At 34.3% G+C, this 23480-nt stretch overlaps 1 protein-coding gene and 1 long non-coding RNA gene across 12 annotated transcripts in view; one reads left to right on the forward strand and one right to left on the reverse strand.

Moving 5' to 3' along the window:
- LOC126892650 (zinc finger protein OZF-like) overlaps nucleotides 1-23480 on the forward strand; it is a 348853-nt gene that overhangs the window by 115497 nt on the left and 209876 nt on the right. For 2 of the 8 annotated variants that reach the window (XM_050662283.1, XM_050662282.1), the window contains exon 3: nucleotides 17033-18619. The exons of the other annotated variants lie outside the window; for them this stretch is intronic. In XM_050662283.1, the coding sequence (XP_050518240.1) occupies nucleotides 17033-18579 (1547 nt within the window). In that variant the 3' untranslated portion in view covers nucleotides 18580-18619. Of the gene's footprint in view, nucleotides 1-17032; nucleotides 18620-23480 lie in introns of those variants that run through there. 8 annotated transcript variants of the gene reach the window in all.
- LOC126892655 (uncharacterized) overlaps nucleotides 1-23480 on the reverse strand; it is a 238824-nt gene that overhangs the window by 66372 nt on the left and 148972 nt on the right. The window lies entirely within an intron of this gene.

The raw sequence follows: 23480 nt of genomic DNA on the forward strand, positions 1-23480 counted from the left end.
ACAACTAGCCATGTTTTGTATCAATACAGGGTGTTTTGAATAAGTATGGCAAACTTTAAGGAGTAATTCTGCCTGAAAAAATAATGACAGTTTGCTTTATAAACGGTATGTCCTCAAATGCTTCGTTTCCGAGATAGAGGGTGTTGAAAATTCTTAGACTGACGAATTATTTATTGCTTTAAAACCAATTAAAATATGTAAATGAAATTTGATGGGTTTTAAGACGTAGTTATTGCACATTTTTTGACATACAATTAAGAATTTAATATTCATCATTGGCGCGCATACGGGTAATATACCGGCTCATATTACCCGTATGCGCGAAAATGGTGAACATTAAATTATTACTTGTATGTCAAAAAATGGACAATAACTACGTCTTAAAATCCACCAAATTTCATTTTCATATCTTAACCGGTTTTAAAGCAATAAACAAATCGTCAGTTTGTAAGAAAAATTTCAACACCCTCTATCTAAGAAACGAAGCATTTGCGGACATAGGTTTATAAAGTAAACTGTCATTATTTTTTCATCTACCCCTTGAAGTTTGCCATACTTATTTAAAAATACCCTGTATTGATGAAAAACACGGTCAATTGTTAAAGTATCTAACTTTTTTATGGTCCAACATAAGCTAATGAATCAAAAAACGTAATGTTAAGAATACATGAGGCTATAGTTGGGTTTTAATTTGAGTATTTTATAAACGCTAGAATATTCGATAGGGTGATGCGAAGTTTGATAAAAAAAACATAGTTTCATTGGTACACCCGGTTTAGCAACAATATTATTACAGATATATTGTTATAGTCGGTTCGCTAAACTCAGACACAACTGGGTAGTTATTTTAGTAGGTAACCTTTTTGTTTTTGGAAAATTTTGGCAAAATGACTAACTATTCAGTAATTATTTTTTTGCCAATTTTACGAAATTATCAAAATTACTTAATAAAATCACTAGCCAGTTGTGTCTGAGTTTAGCGAACCGACTATAAAGAATAACGCCATAACATATTAAAAAAATCACTTAAATCGGACAACAGGTTTAGAAAATTCGAGACATCATAAATGATACATTTTTAAGAGGATGGGTACGTATTTTCGGCTGCAATGCTATTCAAATGGGGATTCATTTTTTTCGAATACTGAGAAAACTAATAAGTATTTTTGAAAAATTTTAACGCAGAATGAAAGATTACGTTATTAGCGAGGGTCGAAAGTCCCTGAGAACTTCTATAATGTTTATTTTAATAAGTTACAGGGGTGAAAAACTAAGAGAAAATTTAGTGTTATTTTTAATTTCAAATAACTCATTCAAAATAAACTTTTTATTTAATCTAAGGAACTTTCGGCCCTCGGTAATAATTTAGTCTGTCATTCTGCGTTTAGATTTTTAAAAAATATTTATTGGTTTTTTCAGGATTCGAAAAAAATAAACACAATATCCGTGGTAATATTTTCCAAATCTATCTTTGTCATACAACGCACTCAGTCGAATAGAATATTGTCAGTCAGACACTGACAATCAGTGACAATTTTAAATATTTGACATGAATCGGGATTATTTTGAGTTGTTGATTAAATAATATTGATATATAGTGTATTTGATAAATAATTGATTTAAGACGTGAACTGTATAAAAAGATATTTATTGTGTATTATTTATGGAAGATAGAAACAGAGAATACATCAAGATATATTCTCTGATCCAAGTATTTGGTTGTTAAAGATGTTCAAAATTGTAAGCGTTCCATAGTAACAATATATTATTAAAAAATCACTTTAACACTTTTCCTCTTTTCTCGATCGAGTATTAGTTGTTGTAGGTACATATAAATTATTACAATCACTGAATACATAGTTAGTGAAAACATTATCACATTTATTAACTGAATTAATAATTTGCAATTATACAAAAAATAACAGTTATCCAAGAACATTCAAAAGCCATCTCTTTAAGTTGGTTATGACATTGTCAAGTAGAATGACATTCTAGTAATGTTTACATATCCATACCAGTATGAATTTTACTACGCGTAATTTGTCATGTAAAGACAGAAAGGGTAGGGATAGCCGTAAAATATTTGCGAATTATGTACCCATGGCCTTAAGATGTCCTGTTAATGGGGAACTTGCACATTTTTTTTTTATTACATAATAATGTTCAGTTTTGTATAAAAATGAGATTTCCAAAATTTCCCGCTTCAAAAACTTATAATAACTTAGAAATACAAATTTAAAGTCTTCTTTATTTTAAAGTAGTTCAGACGGCCCGTGACGTCACATAGTTTTACATTAGTTTTTTATATGGTTATATCAGTGATGTGGGAGGGTTATATGTAAGTATATTCTTCTTCTTCTTTAGTTTATTGGCCTCCACCTACTTGGGTATTTGGCCACAGCATCGTCGCGAAATATGGGAAAATATTTATATTGTAATGACATTTTTTGATCACTATACTTAATAGGAAGCGTGTACCTACTAAGTTTTATCGTTAAATACTTATGAGAATAATAATCAGAATAAAATCACAGTATAAAATTAGTAGGTATAATGGGAGTATAATATACATAATATATGTACATACTTACTTATCTGCTTTAACTCCCCGAATTTCTCCGACGGAAAAATTTTCACTCTTTTGAAAATATGTAGCCACCATACACATAATCAACTATAGGTAAGTTATCAGACTGCCCTTTACAAAAACCCTCTTCGGTCATTTTAAAAAATATATCTTAAAAACACTCAAATATATCAGAAATAGAAATTATCAAATATATTTATAAAACTTAGTGTCAGTGTCAAAACGAATGCCAAACCTATGAGGGAACTTACACATTTTTTTATTACGTAATATTATTCAGTTTCCTTTAAAAATAATATTTCCAAACTTTCACGCGGTAAAACCTCATAATAACTTAGAAGATAATTTAAAATCTATATATTTTTTTCTGTTTTCTGGCCTTGGTTTAGAAGAACCCTTAGCCAATGTAAAATAGTTCAAACGATCAAAAACGCTTGTGACGTTACATAACTGTATTTTCTACTGACGTTTATAATGTCTAATTTAAAATTATATACAATTTTGTTTACTTTGTTGGTGCAGAATATACATGCACAACTATATGACGTCACTATGCGTTTTGGACCACCTGTTTAAATTTGAATTTTTAATCGTCTTTAGGGGCCAAACGAAAGACAAACAAAACTTTTTTTATCTTTGATACATGTTTTAAATTATGTTCTGTTGTGATTTATAACATTTTTTTCGAATTTAAAAATTTATGCAAGTTCCCTATTTTGCACCCCAGTGTATTATAGAACTTTAATATCATCGTTGTATACAGTGTACATGAATTGTTATTGTTTCGGAATCGTCTTTTTATACAGAAACGAAAAAAGTGTGAGTTTTCGTGAACTAGGTACAATACCACGATATAGAAAGTGGACGTTTTGGATGTGGTATTAGTATTACACTCTCAAAATTGTCGACTTTTTTTCGTCACACCAATTCAATTTGATATGCATTCTTAGAATAATAACGTATTCAAAATTTGAAAGTAGAATTTTACCAAAACCTTGAAACTTCGGATGACCCAGAAGCCTTGTCCGGGACACGACTCCGTAATTCGGGCTATGTCCTGGATTTTTCGGACTAGTTGGTCACACTAGGTATGACCAAAATTCTAAATTGAAGAAAAATCAACATGCTACACTATTACACATAATTCTTTCCCCTTTCTTCCGAGATTTTTTTAACCGATCATAAAATATTCTTTTATTTAAGGCCATCGGTACATAATTCGCAAATATTTTACGGGTATCCCTACTTTTTCTGTCTTTACACGGCAAATTACGTGTAGTAAAATTCACACTGGTATGGATATGTAAACATTACTAGAATGGCATTCTACTTGAAAATGGCATCATTAATTTAAAGAGATGGCTTTTGAATGTTCTTGGATAACTGTTATTTTTATAATTGCAAATTATTCATTCAGTTAATAAATGTGATTATTTCATTCATAGGAGATTCTGACCAATAGAAAGCTACAGAAATCTAAATTAAACTGACAACTTTTTTGATAATTGGCCGTCGTCAAGCATATTACGTCAGATGCCCTTCGTTGCTACGAAAAAATACATTCAGTGACATTAATGATAAATGTTTTAAAAATTATAAAAGTGATGATTTTCAACCGTCAAATACATATTTATAACAACTGTGTGTTTAATTGTACTAAACTTTTGGTTTTGAACAGTTTTATTCATGAAATAATCGCAACAAATTGCACTCGATCTCTAAAATTAATATAGAATTTTAGAGCTCTTGTCACCCCCCACCCTTCAAGTTACTTACAAGTAGAAGGGGGGACATAGGGGTATGTCCGGCTAGCTGAACCCTGTCAGGCAGCGGAGTGGGTCGGAGTTCTTTATAGACCTAAATCTGATGTAATAATGGGCGCCAGTCCGTTCCAACGGACTACCCCCCCCCCCCCCGGCTATGAATGTTTTATTTTAGGAACAGACAAGAAATAAAACGAGCCTTAAGGTAAACCAAACATGTATTGACTCTTCTAATACGTAAAACAAATGAATGAATGAAAGGAATAACGGAATCGGTAAGTCCTAACAAACAAAATAATAAATAAATACCAATCGAACAAATGCACATCTTTTTCCAAAAAAAAAAAACTTTAATAAAATTTAACAATAACATGTACCTACGTTCCTCATTTTAAAAATATAAATTAAACAACCTGTAAAAGATAACATATTTTCAGCATAATTAAAATATAAATTAAACAACCTGTAAACATAAGTCAGTTTTGCAATAATAAATATTATATAACATTATTATCCGCTGTAACAATAAAATTAAGAAGAGGTGTAGATGTACGCAATACCAAGCCCTGCGTATCTGATCAGATATGGGACCGTCAAGATAAATATTTGATGTCATATATGTAGGGTTAAATATACTATCAATTACACAAATTACAATTAATTAATTTAAAATAGTTGTCAATACCTGGCCTAATATTAAATAATAATAGTAGATATTGTTTGAAACCAGGCAAGTAAATAAAAAAGTTTTACAAGAACTTACCGTCCGACCATACAACTAAACTTATCTGAATTTAATAACATAGCATTTCTTCCTCCGCCGCGCCGTCGATATGGCCTTTACAGAAAGCCGGTAGGAGAAATATCAACGTACACGAAATCAAAAGTCCATTTATAGAGAGGAAAAGTTCCTCTACCATGAAAGTCAGTTCTGCTTACAAGTCCCTCTACCAGGAAAAATAGGTAGAAATGTTCTGCATACCAGGAAATAGCATACCCAACACAAAAATAATTCTTCAAACCCGGATCAAAAAAAACCCCAGCAAATTACACCAATGATTGAACTGGGGTTTTTATACAATTCACAATATCTTCGAAATCTTCCAAATTCCCATATAGTCCAGGAGTCCAATATAGTCAACGGGACATCAGACCGGCAGGAGATGACAAATAACTTTATCCCTTGAGGATAGGCTGACCTAGGAACACTCAACACAATAGGTAGCACTTATAAAGGGGTGTGCAATAATATCCCTCAGCACGAGGTAGGATTCATCCAGAATATTTGCTATCACGCCCTTTTCAAACTTTGCCTTCCACCATGTCTCACTAACACATTCCAAAAATGTCCCCTCGGACCTCCTCTACGGAAGGAAATTCTTCGGCTTCCACAACAGTGTCGCCAATGTTTAGATCAATTAGCCCTAATGTATAAGCGGCTCATTTAAAAATCTAATAAATAAATATATAAAACAATGTGTGTTGCCTACAGGTAGGGCCCAAATACACATAAATAATTAGTTACTAATTGCTATTTAATACCACCAGAAACGTATTTGGCCATACTGATAAAATTATACCTTTACGACCAATAACACAAAAGATGTTAGGCAGTACAGTAAATATTTAATTTATATTTATGACAAATTATATTTGTGCTTTTGCACAAAATTTAAACGTAACAATTCCCCCTTAACTTCGGAGAAATTTTCGTAGAAAATTTCTTGCCAGCCTAGTACTTCCTCAATTCGCTCAAAATTAGTCTTACCCCTCTCAGCTAGGCCTCAGCGCGAAAGTATCCCAGATCACCTCTCTTGCTGCCTCTGTGCTTCTAGGGTCAATGCACCTCAAGGAATCCATGGCTAACAAGAAGAACCAACATTATAATTACTCTAATTCCGGACCTGGTTTCAGGTCTTTTACATGCCAAACCCCCTTATAGAGACCACGTTCATCACACAGCTCATATGTCCAAGGAGACAACTTCTTCTTTATAGAAAACGGTCCTAGAAACTTAGGTGCCAGCTTGTGTGAGATATTCCTAGTGGCATCCGAGAGGGCATAATTTTTCCGCCACACCAGTTGGTGGGGAAAATATTCTACATGACGACGTCGCAAATTATACCTATCACAAGCCTTCTTTCCAGCAATTTCCAGACGAGATCGAACATCAGTGAACATCTGTTTAAAAGACGAATTACGACTAGCATTAACTGTTTGAGTACCATCTTCAGGAACCGAAACATTAGAATAGTCTTGTCCAGATAAACTCATATCTCTTCCGAAATTAATGAAATATGGAGTCAATTTAGTGGTTTCGTGCACAGAAGTCCTAAGGGCACAAGCAATTTTGTGAAGATTTACATCCCACGTTTGATGATTATCAGAGACATACATGGCCAACATTGTCTTCATAGTGCGGTTCATCCTCTCAGTAGGGTTAGCCCTAGGATGATAATTTGCACTAAACTTGATCTTACAACCATAAGCATCGGCCAGCTTTTTAAATTGTGTACAACGGAATTGTGGCCCGTTGTCGCTTATTATTACCTTAGGAACACCAAACAACAAAAATACGTCATTCTCCAATTTCTTAACAACTGCATCACCAGTGGCTTTTCGAAGAGGGAACAAAAGAACAAATTTACTCAAATAATCGGTTACATTCAAAATGAAAGTATGACCTTGCTTTGACCTCGGTAAAGGTCCTACTAAATCTATAGAGATTAACTCGCACGGACGATCTACCTTGGGATGAGAAACCATTTTGTCCGTAGGGCGTTCTTGAGAAACTTTATACTCAGCACAAATGTTACAACGACGAACGAAATTAGCGACGTCACTCCTCATCTTTGGCCAATAAAAACGTTCTGCAATCTTCGAGTATGTTTTGAACACTCCAACGTGTCCTGCAGTGGGTGGCTCATGACAATTCGAAATAGTACGAGGCCTATCCTTTTTAGGTACGACCAGCTTCCAACAATCCGAAGATGGAGACAAAGAAGGATATGGCGAAGCTACATATTTCCAGAGCTTGCCATCTGACTCCCTCCAACTACAAAAATGTAAGGGCTTATCTCGAACCCTCAACAACATTTTCTGATACCACTTATCAGAATCCAAACCGACAAAATCCGAAACATCTTCAGCTTCCAAAGCATCAACAACAGGAACAGACCTAGATAACATGTCAGGAACGACATTGTCCTTACCCTTACGATGGATAATCTTAAAATTAAACTGTTGAAGACGAACAGCCCAACGTGCCAAACGACCATTTAAATCCTTCAGATTCTGAAGCCACAATAAACTGTAATGATCAGTTACTGACGAGTTAAAGAACGACTCAAGTAAGCTATCACACAATCACCCTCTTCATGTGTCTGAGTAAGAACAGCACCAATTCCGTATCCAGAAGCATCTGTTTGAACTACAAACGACTTTGTGTAATCGGGACATCGCAAAACAGGGGCAGCAATCAGACATTCTTTTAAACGTTTAAAGGATCTATCACACTCATCTGTCCATTCAAATTTAACCTTTTTCTTAAGTAAAGCAGTAATCGGAGCAATAATAGAAGAAAAATCAGGCACAAATCTTCTATACCAAGAAAAGGTTCCAACAACACGTCTAACTTCAGTCACGTTAGTAGGAGCAGAAATCTCTAACATTGCCTTTACTTTATCAGGATCAACATGTAAACCATTACGATCTACAACATAACCTAAATATTTCAATTCGGGGCGACAAAATTGACATTTATCCATGCTAACAGTAATGTTAGCATCCCTAAGGCGTCGAAAAACTTCTAAGGTAGCTAAATGCTGTTCAAAACTCTGACTTACAATGACGATATCATCCAAATATACAAAAACGTAAGGTTCCAAATCATGACCTATAACATTGTCGATTAGCCTTTGCCAGGTTGCAGGAGCATTATGAAGTCCAAAGGGCATCCGCTTGAACTGAAAGAGTCCATGGTTGGGAACGGTGAAAGCTGTATACTGTCTGGAAGATTCGGCCACCGGCACTTGCCAATAAGCAGATTTAACATCAAGACTAGACAAAAAACCTTGCATCACGAAGCTTATCGAGAGTGTCGGACACCTGGGGTAAAGGATAGCTATCTCTAACAGTGACAGAATTCAACCTCCTAAAATCCACACAAAATCTATAAGTCCCGTCTTTCTTTTTAACAAGCAGGATTGGGGAAGCCCAAGCACTATTAGAAGACTCTATCACACCTAGACTAAGCATCTCATCAAGTTCCTTATCAATTTGAGCTTGGACTACTGGATTAACCCTATAATATCGTTGTTTAATCGGTGGGCTATTTGTAACAATAACATGTTCTGTTTTGTCCGTACAGCCCAAGGTTGTACCCATTAATTTCACATTACGATCAATAACAGCTTGTAACCTATCTTTCTCTAAAGATGCCAACTTAGTTCTACCGAGCATCTGTTCAACAGTATTTATTAATACTGGTTCATCAGAGAAATGCCACTCATTTCTTCGAAGATCGGGCACAACACCCATACTACGCCAAAAATCGGTACCTAAAATTAATAAATGTGGTAAATCTGGGATCACCAATACGTCAATTAACCGAAAGTTACCCCTCAATACTACAGGTAACTCAACGGTTCCAACACTGCTTACTCGTTGTCCATTGGCAACTGTACAAGTGACAGTACGGCTTGCATTCATATGCAGTCCTACCTCCTGAATAAAAGCTAGTCCCTTCGTACCCATAATAGTTCTGGAAGCACCAGAATCCATCAATCCTAGTATCTTCTTACCCAAAACTTCAATACTTAAATAGGGTCTTTCATCCCCTACTACATTTTCTAACACATAATCCAATATCACCTTAAATTTATCGATCGAATTACTCACATCATCACGCCCTATCCGATCACTCAGGTGTGATGGTTCTAGTTTTCCTTCTTATTGCAGACAGGACAGGTTTTCACTGTGAACCCTTCCTTTTTACATATATAACAAAACATTTTACCCTTCGGTTCAGAACAACCAGCAGCCCTATGGCCAGGTTGATTACATCTAAAACAAATAATGGGTTTTGGAGTAGACAGAATATTCGAACGTCTACTACTAGATGTTGTGTGACTAGTATCCCCGCTACTTGTTGAGCATAATTCAACATAGGCGAGGTCGGGCTCCATAAAATTCATAGAGGCGTTTCTTCTTCCAACCGGAGAACTGAAACTTTCCATTGCCTCTTTTTAACCTCTAACTTTCTACCATACTCCCGCAGTTCAGCTAAGGAGTTTATTTCCACCAAGGCCAGCTGGTCTTGATAGAAAGGGGCTATGTTTCTTAAAATAATCTTTAATTTCGTATCCTCAGAGACTGGGCAAGTAAGCCTATTAAAATACCCAGACATCACTGCCAAATAAATTCCCATTGATTCGTCAGGACCCTGGGTCCTTCGGCGAATCTCATCAAACAAATGCTCATTATAGTTAGGGGAGAGAAATTCTTCCCTTAACAATACCAGAAAATCATCCCAACTGTTCACTAGACTCCTATATGCTAAATAAAACTGGTAAGCTCGTCCACTAAACAAATCAATACCACATTCCAGTAAGGTTTCTTTCGAAACATGCCTATCCACTCTCAGCTCTTCAACTCGAGAGATAAAAGCACTCAACGACATACCCTTCTTATCGCCAGAAAACTTAGATTCCATTTACTAGGAGGAACAGGCTTAATAAAAGAAGAAGTAGCAGAAGTTTGAGGAGCAGTGGGGGTAACAGGACTCGAAGTTTGAGCTATAGCTGCCGCAAACTGTTGCGTTTGATTAGGACCCAGGAAGTCAACTTGGGTAGGCACTGAAGCCAACCTTTCGTCTCCTTCTGCTTGACGATGCAAAGAGTCCAGCAGGCGAAAAGCCGTAGCCAAAAATTCAGGCCTTTCTTCTTGAGTCTCAGGAATGTTCTCGATTCTACTCAAGATATGAGGCAATTTTGACTGATATTTCAAATAATCGTTGCTAGTTTTAGAGCCATGAAACGCTTCTACCAAAGATCCCAAAACTTGTAACTTACCACGAACAGCCTTAACATCTTCTTCCGGTTTAAAAGAATAAGCAGGATATTTTATACTATCACCACTACTTTCAAGTCGAAGGGCAGTGGATAGCTCACTACGCATACTATCCACCGTACCAGTGGCAATTCCACGAATTTTGAGTTCATAAGTCAGCTCACCCTGACTCAATCGCTTAACTTGGAGCTTTCTTGACATTGCTAAGAAAATGGGCAACAAGAAATCAATAAGAAAACTTGGACAAACAAATAAAAATGTATGTCTATAAGAGCTAACAAATCATTCAGCACTTAAATCTATTCACAACACACAAATCACACACAAAAATATTGGCACAATGGATTACTCAAGTGAAGTATCAAAACTACATTCGAGTACTATAATGAATATTATAATTATACATAGAAGAGTCAAGATAACTAACAACGACATGCGACAAGCTGTATGGCCCCACGTTGGGCGCCAAAAATGTCACCCCCCACCCTTCAAGTTACTTACAAGTAGAAGGGGGGACATAGGGGTATGTCCGGCTAGCTGAACCCTGTCAGGCAGCGGAGTGGGTCGGAGTTCTTTATAGACCTAAATCTGATGTAATAATGGGCGCCAGTCCGTTCCAACGGACTACCCCCCCCCCCCCCCCCGGCTATGAATGTTTTATTTTAGGAACAGACAAGAAATAAAACGAGCCTTAAGGTAAACCAAACATGTATTGACTCTTCTAATACGTAAAACAAATGAATGAATGAAAGGAATAACGGAATCGGTAAGTCCTAACAAACAAAATAATAAATAACTACCAATCGAACAAATGCACCTCTTTTTAAAAAAAAAAAACTTTAATAAAATTTAAAAATAACATGTACCTAAGTTCCTCATTTTAAAAATATAAATTAAACAACCTGTAAAACATAACATATTTTCAGCATAATTAAAATATAAATTAAACAACCTGTAAACATAAGTCAGTTTTGCAATAATAAATATTATATAACATTATTCTCCGCTGTAACAATAAAATTAAGAAGAGGTGTAGATGTACGCAATACCAAGCCCTGCGTATCTGATCAGATATGGGACCGTCAAGATAAATATTTGATGTCATATATGTAGGGTTAAATATACTATCAATTACACAAATTACAATTAATTAATTTAAAATAGTTGTCAATACCTGGCCTAATATTAAATAATAATAGTAGATATTGTTTGAAACCAGGCAAGTAAATAAAAAAGTTTTACAAGAACTTACCGTCCGACCATACAACTAAACTTATCTGAATTTAATAACATAGCATTTCTTCCTCCGCCGCGCCGTCGATATGGCCTTTACAGAAAGCCGGTAGGAGAAATATCAACGTACACGAAATCAAAAGTCCATTTATAGAGAGGAAAAGTTCCTCTACCATGAAAGTCAGTTCTGCTTACAAGTCCCTCTACCAGGAAAAATAGGTAGAAATGTTCTGCATACCAGGAAATAGAAATAAATCTTTATACCAGATAATAAAAATGATTCTTCATACCCAACACAAAAATAATTCTTCAAACCCGGATCAAAAAAAACCCCAGCAAATTACACCAATGATTGAACTGGGGTTTTTATACAATTCACAATATCTTCGAAAACTTCCAAATTCCCATATAGTCCAGGAGTCCAATATAGTCAACGGGACATCAGACCGGCAGGAGATGACAAATAACTTTATCCCTTGAGGATAGGCTGACCTAGGAACACTCAACACAATAGGTAGCACTTATAGAGGGGTGTGCAATAATATCCCTCAGCACGAGGTAGGACTCATCCAGAATATTTGCTATCACGCCCTTTTCAAACTTCGCCTTCCACCATGTCTCACTAACACATTCCAAAAATGTCCCCTCGGACCTCCTCTACGGAAGGAAATTCTTCGGCTTCCACAACAGTGTCGCCAATGCTTAGATCAATTAGCCCTAATGTATAAGCGGCTCATTTAAAAATCTAATAAATAAATATATAAAACAATGTGTGTTGCCTACAGGTAGGGCCCAAATACACATAAATAATTAGTTACTAATTACTATTTAATACCACCAGAAACGTATTTGGCCATACTGATAAAATTATACCTTTACGACCAATAACACAAAAGATGTTAGGCCAGTACAGTAAATATTTAATTTATATTTATGACAAATTATATTTGTGCTTTTGCACAACATTTAAACGTAACACTCTTGTGCAATTACTACTGATAATTTTTTCACTAACTATGTATTCAGTGATTGTAATAATTTAATATGTACAACAAAAACTAATGCTCAATCGAGAAAAGAGGAAAAGTGTTAAAGTGATTTTTTAATAATATATTGTTACTATGGAACGCTTACAATTTTGAACATCTTTAACAACAAAATACTTGGATCACAGAATATATTATCCTGATGTATTCTCTGCTTGGATCTTCCACAAATAATACACAATAAATAACTTTTTATTAAGTTCGCGTCTTAAATCAATTATTTATCAAATACACTATATTATATCAATATTATTTAATCAACAACTCAAAATATTCCCGATGCCATGACAAATATTTAAAATTGTCACTGATTGTCACTGTCTGACTGACAGTATGCTGACAATATTCTATTCGACTGAGTGCGTTGTATGACAAAGATAGATTTGGAAATATTACCACGGACATTGTGTTCATTTTTTTCGAATCCTGAAAAAACCAATAAATATTTTTAAAAAATTTAAACGCAGAATGAAAGACTACATTATTACCGAGGGCCGAAAGTCCCTTAGAATAAATAAAAAGTTTATTTTGAATGAGATATTTTAAATTAAATATCATACATACTAAATTTTCTCTTAGTTTTTCACCCCTGTAACTTATTAAAATAAACATTATAGAAGTTCTCAGGGACTTTCGGACCTAGCTATTAACGTAATCTTTTATTCTGCGTTTAAATTTTTCAAAAATAGTTATTAGTTTTCTCAGGATTCGAAAAAAACGAATCCCCATTTGAATATCATTGCAGCCGAAAATACGTACCCATCCTCTTACGTACATGATAGTGGCATAATAGAGAATTACTAGTTTAGGTTTTTCCTGTGGTTTTCCATGTGAAGTTTGCTCCGAATTGTAAAAGTAAAAGACGGTTTTTGGATTTTCAGTTTATTCAGTTCATTTGCTCCGAATTATTTCCACAAAGATTCATTTTGAAAGGGCGTATGGGACTACACACTGAAGATAAACCTTTTTTTATGTGAAATTTGCTCCAAAAGTTTTTCACAAGAATCCAGAACATAATATGAAACATATTGTAACATTCAAAGTAGCGTTCATATTTATATACGACTTTATTAATTTATTTATACAAGTTTTCTTTACAAATATCTGGCTTAAACTAAACTTATTTACAAAATCCGTCATTATTTATAGCCCATCCGTTATTTTGGAACAATCCAGACTTCGCTACCTCTAGCTATTGTGTGACCTTCCACATACCGCGCGTCGATTCCACGTATATCGTGCTTTCGCCAGAATATTCTCGGCTTACGTCTCGAGGTGGGATCATTATCAGAATACTTGCGGTCGGTGATTAATTATTTTGTTACAATATGTTTATATAGTTTCGCTCTTCAGGCCTAGAAGACCCATGGCTTGGTTTACTATTTTTTCGATTCTTTCCTGCTTGCTGCTTTATTTTTCCAATTTGTGATTTTAAGTTCTTCTATGTCTTCTTCAACATCTTTCTTCCATCTAGTTGTCGGTCTACCTGTCTTCTTCTTTCCTCCTATTCCTCCCGTTAGTATTCTTTCCTAAGTCTCGTGTTTGGCATCCTTTGGATATGTCCCAACCATCTCAGTCTTTGTGATTTTATGATTTCTACTATATTCGGATCTCCATACATCCTCCCCAGTTCTACATTTGGTCTTTTTATCCACATTCAATTCCATATCTTTGCACCAAATATTTTCTTGAGGACTTTTGTTTCCCACACTTTCAGCTCGGATTTGTTCATCGCCCATGTTTCACTGGCATATAATGCTATAGGTCTTATCACTGTCCTATACAACGTGTCTACTTAAATTGGAAGCAAATGGGAAACTTTTTTATTATTAATTTGGGTATTTGGGAAATGATTAATTTGGGAAACTTTTTTATTTTGTAAAATAAAATTGTAAAATATTTGTAATAAAATGTTTGAACGAATTAGAAAAATAATTTAAGACTTAACTCGTGAGTTTTTGTTTTTCGTACTCAAAAAACATACATTTGTATCACCAGCCATCTCGGCGACCAACTAAGAAATTCCGAGATCGCGGCTTGTGCTTATTATGTATAGCTTAATAGTCCAGGAACCAAAGCTTTTCACCTCGCAATTTTTACAGAATGGATCAATTTGCTTGAAAATTTGAGAATAAGTAGTGGATAGTCCATGGATCAAAATCTATATGATGCCGACATGTGCTTTTACCACGGGGGTGGTTGCCACCCCATCTCTGGGGTGGAAATTTTTTATTATATTTTGACCGCAAAAGTTGATAAAAACCTTCGGTCTCAGCGAACAATGTTCTATACCTTTTTTTATAAAATTAATAATTTTCGATTTATTCGCTATTGAAAGTGTTAGTTTTATATCTAAAAAATCAATGTTTTTCGACCCATTTACGATTCACTCAATTTTTGCCGTAGAACAAATTTTATCAAACCTACTTCTTGGGATATAATTATCTGCAATTTCATATTTAAACATTTTTTCGTATCTCTGATGCTAATCTTTCTATTCTGAAGAAAATGGCATTTTTTAACAAATTGCAAACACTCGTTATTCGCTTTAAACTTCAGTTTTTTAAAAACTACTCATTTTAAGCCAGTCAGTCTTCTAATATAGAATCTATTAATAATACATAAATAAAGAACAAATAAGGCCAATGACTAAAACACCGCTAACTTACATTATTATGCTTCCAATTGGATTTCTCCTTTTTTTTTCAAACTCTTTTATTTTTTATCTTAGAAAGTTCAAAATATCACAAGGAAAAATTCCTGTACTGGCTGTATACCATAAATCACAAAAAATAAAAACCTTATCTTGTAAAAGATATTTTTAAAATCCCTAAAAAGGGCTATATCACAACAAAACGTTTTCGGAATCAATGTGCCATCATCAGTGTTATCACAGGTTTACATGCTTTAAGCTACCAAAATGTACGCGTAAAAACCCTTGAGTTGATTTTAAACAGTTGAGGATACATTATATTATACGATTTTAAAGGATGTTAATTCCAGATTAACCCCTGGCATCACATGACATCAACCATATTCGTTGGAAAATTTGTAGGTAGGACCTTATGCCATGTAAGGTCCTACCTACAAATTTTCCATCCAATATGGTTGATGTCATATGATGCCAGGGGTTAATCTGGAAATATTTTTAACATCCTTTAAAATCGTATAACATAATGTAACCTCAACTTTTTAAAATCAATTCAAGGGTTTTTACCCGTACATTTTGGTGGCTTAAAGCATGTAAACCTGTGATAACACTGATGATGGAATATTGATTCCGAAAACGTTTTGTTGTGATATAGCCCCTTTTAGGGATTTTAAATATACAGTTTACAAGATAAGGTATTTATTTCTTAGAAAATTGGTTAAAAAAGAATTTTGTAGGTTTTTACAAGATCTATAAGGCTATTTATATTAAATCCTTTTAAAATTCTCAGTCACAAAAAGAGGTATTGAAAAAGACTGTAAGACTTGTATACACTTCCCAGATACAATCTCAGTATCTATGTTTTTTATTGTGTCGTTTAGCAATTGCTCTTTTATGAAGGTTTTATAAGAGGACGAAGCTCTGATGATGGCACGTTATGTGTTGAAAGTACTTAGCTGATAATAAAACATTTTCTATACACTATAAATTTTTTTGAGAACATACACTTGTTTGCCGTTTTGACCTACAAAAAGATGTGGCATTTAAAGGGTTGGTAAAGGTGATTTTTGTATGATATTACAAGTTTTAATTGGCAGTAGCTCACCCAATTTTTGCCGTAAAAAAATTTTTGCAAACCATGTTCTTGGGAATTAAATAAGCTACAATTTCATATTTAAATATTTTTCGTATCTCTGCTGCTAATCTCTGTATTCTGAAGAAAAGGACATTTTTTACCAAACTACAAAAACTAAACAAATTGGAAAATAATTTAAGACTTAACAACTCTATACATTTATATCATCAGCCATCTCGGCGACCAACTAAGAAATTTCGAGATCGCGGCTTGAAGAATTATAGTTCCAGATAATTACCTAGACTCTAGACTTTTTAATTGTAAAGGGGATGGATAGTGTCTGACTGCATACTTATGTAGTTATCATACGTATGTAGTTATCATATATGTATAAGTACACCGTTCTTCCTCCAAACTAAACAAAAAACTCTAGGACTAGTGCAGATACAGTGTACAGGTATGACCATAATTCTAAACTGAAGAAAAATGAACATGCTACACTATTACACATAATCCTTCCCCCTTTCTTCCGAGATTTTTTTAACCGATCATCAAATGTTGTTTTATTTAAGTACATGATAGTGGTTTAATAGAGAATTACGATTTTAGGTTTTCCCCATAGTTTTCCATGTGAAATCTGTTCCGAATTGTTTTCACAAAGATCCATTTTGAAAGAACATATGGGACTACACACTGAAGATAAGCCTTTTGCTGGTGAAGTTCGTGCCAAAAAGTTTTCACAAAATTCCCATTTAAATAAACATATGGCAATACACACTGGCGATAAACCTTTGGCATGTAAAATTTGCTCCAAGAGTTTTTCAAAAAGATCCAACCTAGCAGCCCATATGAGAGTACACACTGGGGATAAACCATTTGCATGTGAAATTTGCTCCAAAAGATGGTCAGCAAAGAGCAGTTTAAAAACACATATGAAAATCCACACTGGCGATAAACCGTTTGTATGTGACATTTGCTCCAAGAGTTTTTCACAAAGGTCCAGTTTAACAAGACATATGAGAGTAGTACATACTGGAGATAAACCTTTTGCATGTGAAATTTGCTGCAAGAGTTTTTCACAAAGATCCACGTTAGCAGAACATATTAGAGTACATACTGGTGATAAACCTTTTGAATGTGAAATTTGCTCCCAACGATTTTCACACAGATCCGGATTAACAAAACATATGAGAGTACATATTGGCGATAAACCTTTTGCATGTGAAATTTGCTCCAAGAGTTTTTCACACAGATCCGGGTTAGCAGAACATATTAGAGTAGTACATACTGGAGATAAACCTTTTGCATGTGAAATTTGTGCCAAAAAGTTTTCAAAAAGTTCCCATTTAAAAGATCATATGAAAATCCACACTGGCGATAAACCTTTTGCATGTGACATTTGCTCCAAGAGTTTTTCACAAAGATCCACGTTAGTAGAACATATTAGATTACATACTGGTGATAAATCTTTTGAATGTAAAATTTGCTCCAAAAGGTTTTCACAAGGATCCGGGTTAAGAAAACATAGGACAGTACATACTAGCGATAAACCTTTGGCTTGTGAAATTTGCTCCAAACGATTTTCACACAGATCCGGGTTAACAAAGCATATGAGAGTACATATTGGCGATAAACCTTTTGCATGTGAAATTTGCTGCAAGAGTTTTTCACGAAGGTCCAGTTTAACAGAACATATGAGAGTAGTACATATTGGAGATAAACCTTTTGCATGTGAAATTTGCTGCAAGAGTTTTTCACGAAGGTCCAGTTTAACAGTACATATGAGAGTGGTACATACTGGAGATAAACCTTTTGCATGTGAAATTTGCTGCAAGAGTTTTTCACAAAGATCCATGTTAGCAGAACATGTTAGAGTACATACTGGTGATAAACCTTTTGAATGTGAAATTTGCTCCAAAAGGTTTTCACGAAGATCCGTGTTAAGAAAACATATGAGAGTACATACTAGCGATAAACCTTTGGCTTGTGAAATTTGCTCCAAGAGTTTTTCACAAAGAACCGGTTTAGCACAACATATGAGAGTGCATATTGGCGATAAACCTTTTGCATGTGAAATTTGCTCCAAAAGTTTTTCACAAGAATCCAGTTTAGCAGAACATAATATGACAGTACATACATATGTATATATAGTTTAGCTCTCCAGGCCTAGAAGGCCCATGGCTTGGTTCACTATTTTTTCCATTTTTTTTTTGCTTGCTGCTTTTTTTCCAAGTTGTGATTTTAAGTTCTATGACTCTTTCAAGATCTTTATCTATCTAGTTTTGGGTCTACCTTTCTTTTTCTTTCCTGTTATTCCTCCCGTTAGTATTCTTTCGGGAAATCTCGTGTTTGGCATGCGTTGGATATGTCCCAACCATCTCAGTCTTTGTGATTTTATGATTCCTACTATATTCGGTTCTCCATACATTCTCTCTAGATCTACATTTGGTCATTTTATCCACATTCCATTCCATATTTTTCCTCCAAATATTTTCTTGAGGGCTTTTCTTTCCCACACTTTCAGCTCGGATTTGTTCATCGCTCATGTTTCACTGGCATATGATGCTATAGGTCTTATCACTATCTTTTATAGCGTCTTCTTCTTCCTACTTTATAAATAGGCTCAGTGCCTGTTTTACTTCGGTTTTTAGCCTCAATTGACATTGTCTGACCATCTTTTTCCGGTCGTCCCAATGATCTTCTTCCATTTGGCGATTTGTCTCTTGCTATTCCTACTATTCTATTTTCTGTCATTCTTTCTATGTGTTTATTCCATTCTATTTTTCTTCTTTTGGTCCACATGTTTATTTCTTCTATACCACATCTCGCTCGTATATCCTCACTTCTTACTCTGTGTCTTAGAGTTTGGTTTGTTATTTTTCGTAAGACTTTCATTTCTGCTGTTTTCAGCAGTCTTTGTGTTTTCGCCGTATCTGCTCTTATTTCCGCTGTGTACATCATTATCGGTCTTATTGATTTATATATCCTGGTTTTCGTTTCCATTGTGAGGTATTTATTTCTCCAGATTGTGTTGTTGGGACATTCTGCTGCCCTGTTCGCCATGTTCACTTGTTTTTGTACTTCTTCCACTTTTCCGTAGATTGACAGTTTTATTCCCAAGTATTCTGTTCCCATCACTTGGTCTATTAATTTGTTATTTACGACCAATTTACATCGTCTCGGTTCCGCTGATACTACTATCGATTTAGTTTTCTCTGTTGAGATCACCATGTTGTATATGAGATCCGTGTCTTCGAATTCTTTAATTAATCTTTGTAGGTCATCTTCATTTTCGGCTGTTATTATGGCGTCGTCGGCGTAGCAGATTATCTTTATTTCCTTTTCTCCCATTCTATATCCTCTCCTTTTTTTAACTTTCTTTATGATTTCATCCATTATCATATTAAATATTAATGGGCTCAGTGAATATCCTTGTCTAATGTCAGTTTCATACTTAACAGGTTTCGGTAGTTTTCCCTTACATCTTAAAAAAGCTATGTTTTTAAAAGCCTTTACAGCGTGTCTACTTAAATTGGAAACATATGGTAAATATTTTAATTATTAATTTTATTTGTAAAATATTTGTAATAGGATGATTTAACGAATTAAAAAAAAAACAATTTAAGAATCTAAGACAACTCATGGGTTTTTGTTTTTCCTACTCACAAAACTTATAAATTTATTTCATCAGCCATCTTGGCACGAACTAAGAAATTCCGAGATCGCGGCTTGTGCCTATTATTTATATATTATATTTTCTTATTATATTCGTTAGTTCACTGAAACATAGGCAACCAACCATTCCTGAGTTGCAATTCATTCAAATTCTACAGATGTTACTCCATTAAAATACCATGTGTTTAAAAAAAAATTCTAAATATTTCTTGATAATTTCAGTAATATTCATTCATCACAACTCTAGTTACTAAATATAATTATTTTCAGTCGGTTACATTTGAAAAAGTCTATGACGTCACAGCATATGAGTAGATTTTTGCCTTTGATTTCGGTCCACTAATAAATATATTACAGCTCATTAACCTTTATTTACAACTCAGAATTCACAACAAACATTTTCAATAGTTGCATATTTTCAATATAACAAATAAAGTTAAATATTAATCCTCTTTGTCAAAAATTTTTCGGTTGACATTTGAAAAATGCACCTATCTTCCTTGACATCTTGTCATAAATTTTCAGGCACCAATCTGTCTAATCAGTTGGTTGTTAACCTCTCACCTGACCACAACAACCTTGTGCAATTTCCTAGCAAGGATGACATACATCCACATGTAATATTTATAATCTTAAGACATCTACTTAATGTCGACTACTTTATAACATATTATGTGACAATAATGTAATTTAGAGGTTTTTACACCTATTGAAGTGGCTAGTTACAATTACTTGTACACTGGACGTAAGTAACCACATTTTCCTTTTTTAACTGTCAAAATTTCACCCTTTTGCATTTCAATCTAAGTGGTTCACTTATTTCCAGTGTATACACTGATGATGGTCAGTTTGACCGAAAACGTTTTGTACTTCCACTCCCTTGTGGATAAATTTTAAGAATTTTAAAAAATTCATATACCTACATACAACAGAAGTGTTTACTTCATTCCACGTTGTATTATTTATAGCTAAGCTAATAATTGAAAAGCATTATGAGAATTCCAAGGGACCATTCAAAGAAAGAATTATAGACGTTTTTAATTATAAAGGGGTATATTTGAAGGTAGTGTCTGACTATACACTTAAAAACGTATGTAGTTACCAGATGTAAGTACACCATTCTTCCCCTAAACTAAACATTAAACTCGAGAACTGACTCAGATTTGTACAGGTCTGTCCAAAATTCTAAATTGAAGAAAAATGAACATGCTACTCTGTTACACATAATTCTTCCCTCTTTCTTCCGAGAATTCTTTAACCGATCATAAAATATTCTTTTATTAAGGATGTATGACACTGCATTTTCTTGTATCATTTCTAATATCGTTTCTGATATCGTTTCTTGTATACATTTTCTTGTATCATTTCTTGTACGTACATTTGTGCCCTGTATGACACTATGCAAGTTCTTGTATCGAAAATTGTATGAAATTCGGCACGTGATTGGTCGAAATTCTGTTTGTCACCTTGTGTCACGTTATGGTAGTTGGTAGTACTGCATCTACAGCTGATTTTAAGGATTTTATAAAATTTATAAACTTTTAATTAACATTTTAATGTTAACCAGAATTTTACGTTGACTGTTTGAGGTTGATTATTTGTGTTTCTATTTTGTTTTGGTATTTGTGCTAAAATATTTTCATTAGAATTATCTTCAGTTTGATCCAAATTAGGAACTATTGTATTTTAGTCTATTAAAAAATTATGCACCATGAAACCTAAATTTATATAGTTTGAACTTTACTAGGAGCTAAATATATGGTTATTAGTAGAACAGTAGTCCATACCAAACGGTATATTAAGTATCAATAAAAGATTTATAAATAATACCTACAAAAACACAAATAAATTCATCAATACATGATCCCATTTTCATTTCAGCCGCCATTCTGAGTAAGTAATTATGACATTTTAGATGTTTTACAGCAGGTTTTACGTTTTTGCTCTTTGCGCAGAAATTGGCGCAGTTCTTGTACAAGAATCTGTGTCTGACTCAAATTCTTGTATCGTTTCTGATATCGTTTCTTGTATCTGTGTATGACACTATGCATTTTTTTGACATATCAGAAATGATACAAGAAAATGTGTAGTGTCATACAGCCTTTAAAGTACAGCTGGTTCCTAAAAAAACTGATACGACTCTTAGTAAGATTTTATTATTTTGAGCAGTGTATGATTGGTCTAATAAATTAAATATAATTAAACTCATATTCATTATATCACACCTCATCAAAAGCTTTTTACAAGAACATAGTCAGCGATGTTGATATGACTTAGAGCCAGACTACATCAAGATCGCCTATAAATCGTGCTGGTAATTGCCTTGCAGCGAGACCAAAAACAAAAAGAAGAAGAAGAAGAAAGTACACTGCTCAATTTTCTACAAAATACGCTTTAAGAGTCGTATCAGTTTTTTTGGAACCAGCTGTACATAATAGTGGTCTAATAGAGAATTCCGATTTTAGGTATTCCCTATGGTTTTCCATGTGAAATCTGCTCCGAATTTTTTTCACAAAAAAATCCATTTTGAAAGAACATTTGGGACTACACACTGAATATAAGCCTTTTGCTCGTGAAATTCGTGCCAAAAAGTTTTCACGAAATTCCCATTTAAATGAACATATGGCAGTACATACTGGCGATAAACATTTTGCATGTAAAATTTGCTCGAAGAGTATTTCAAAAAGATCTAGGTTAGCAGACCATATGAGAGTACACACTGGGGATAAACCATTTGCACGTGAAATTTGCTCCAAAAGTTTTTCACGAAGATCTAGTTTAACAAAACATATGCCCATGATGGCTTGGTTTACTATTTTTTCCATTCTTTGCTGCTTCTTCTTCTTCACATGCAAATCCACTAATGGATGTTAGTGATCACATTTTCCAATAACTCTCTATTTCTTGCAATGTGTATCAGAGATTGAATGCCATTAATCTCTGTCCATTGCCTTATGTTTCGGAGCCAGGACATTTTCTTGCGTCCTATTCCTTTCTTGCCTTCAATTTTATCCTCGATTGTAAGTTGAAGGAACTGGTATTTTTCGGTTCGCATGATGTGACCCAGATACTCCGTTTTCCTTTTCTTGATGGTTTCGAAAAGTTGGCGTTCTTGGTTGATTCTTTTAAGGACGTCTACATTTATGACTTTCGCCGTCCATGGTATCTTTAGGATACGGCGATAAAGCCACATTTCGAAGGCTTCCAATTTGTTTATACCTCTTGTTTTGAGTGTCCAGCCCTCTACTCCATATAGCAGTACCGACCATACGTAGCACTTAGTAAACCTTAATCTCAGTTGAAGATCGAACTCTGAACAGGTCAGTACCTTCCCGAATTTTACGAAAGCTTGTCGGGCTTGCTCAATGCGACATTTTACTTC

This window comes from Diabrotica virgifera, chromosome 9 (genome assembly GCF_917563875.1).
Source record: "Diabrotica virgifera virgifera chromosome 9, PGI_DIABVI_V3a".
NCBI classification, from domain to species: Eukaryota; Metazoa; Arthropoda; class Insecta; order Coleoptera; family Chrysomelidae; genus Diabrotica; species Diabrotica virgifera.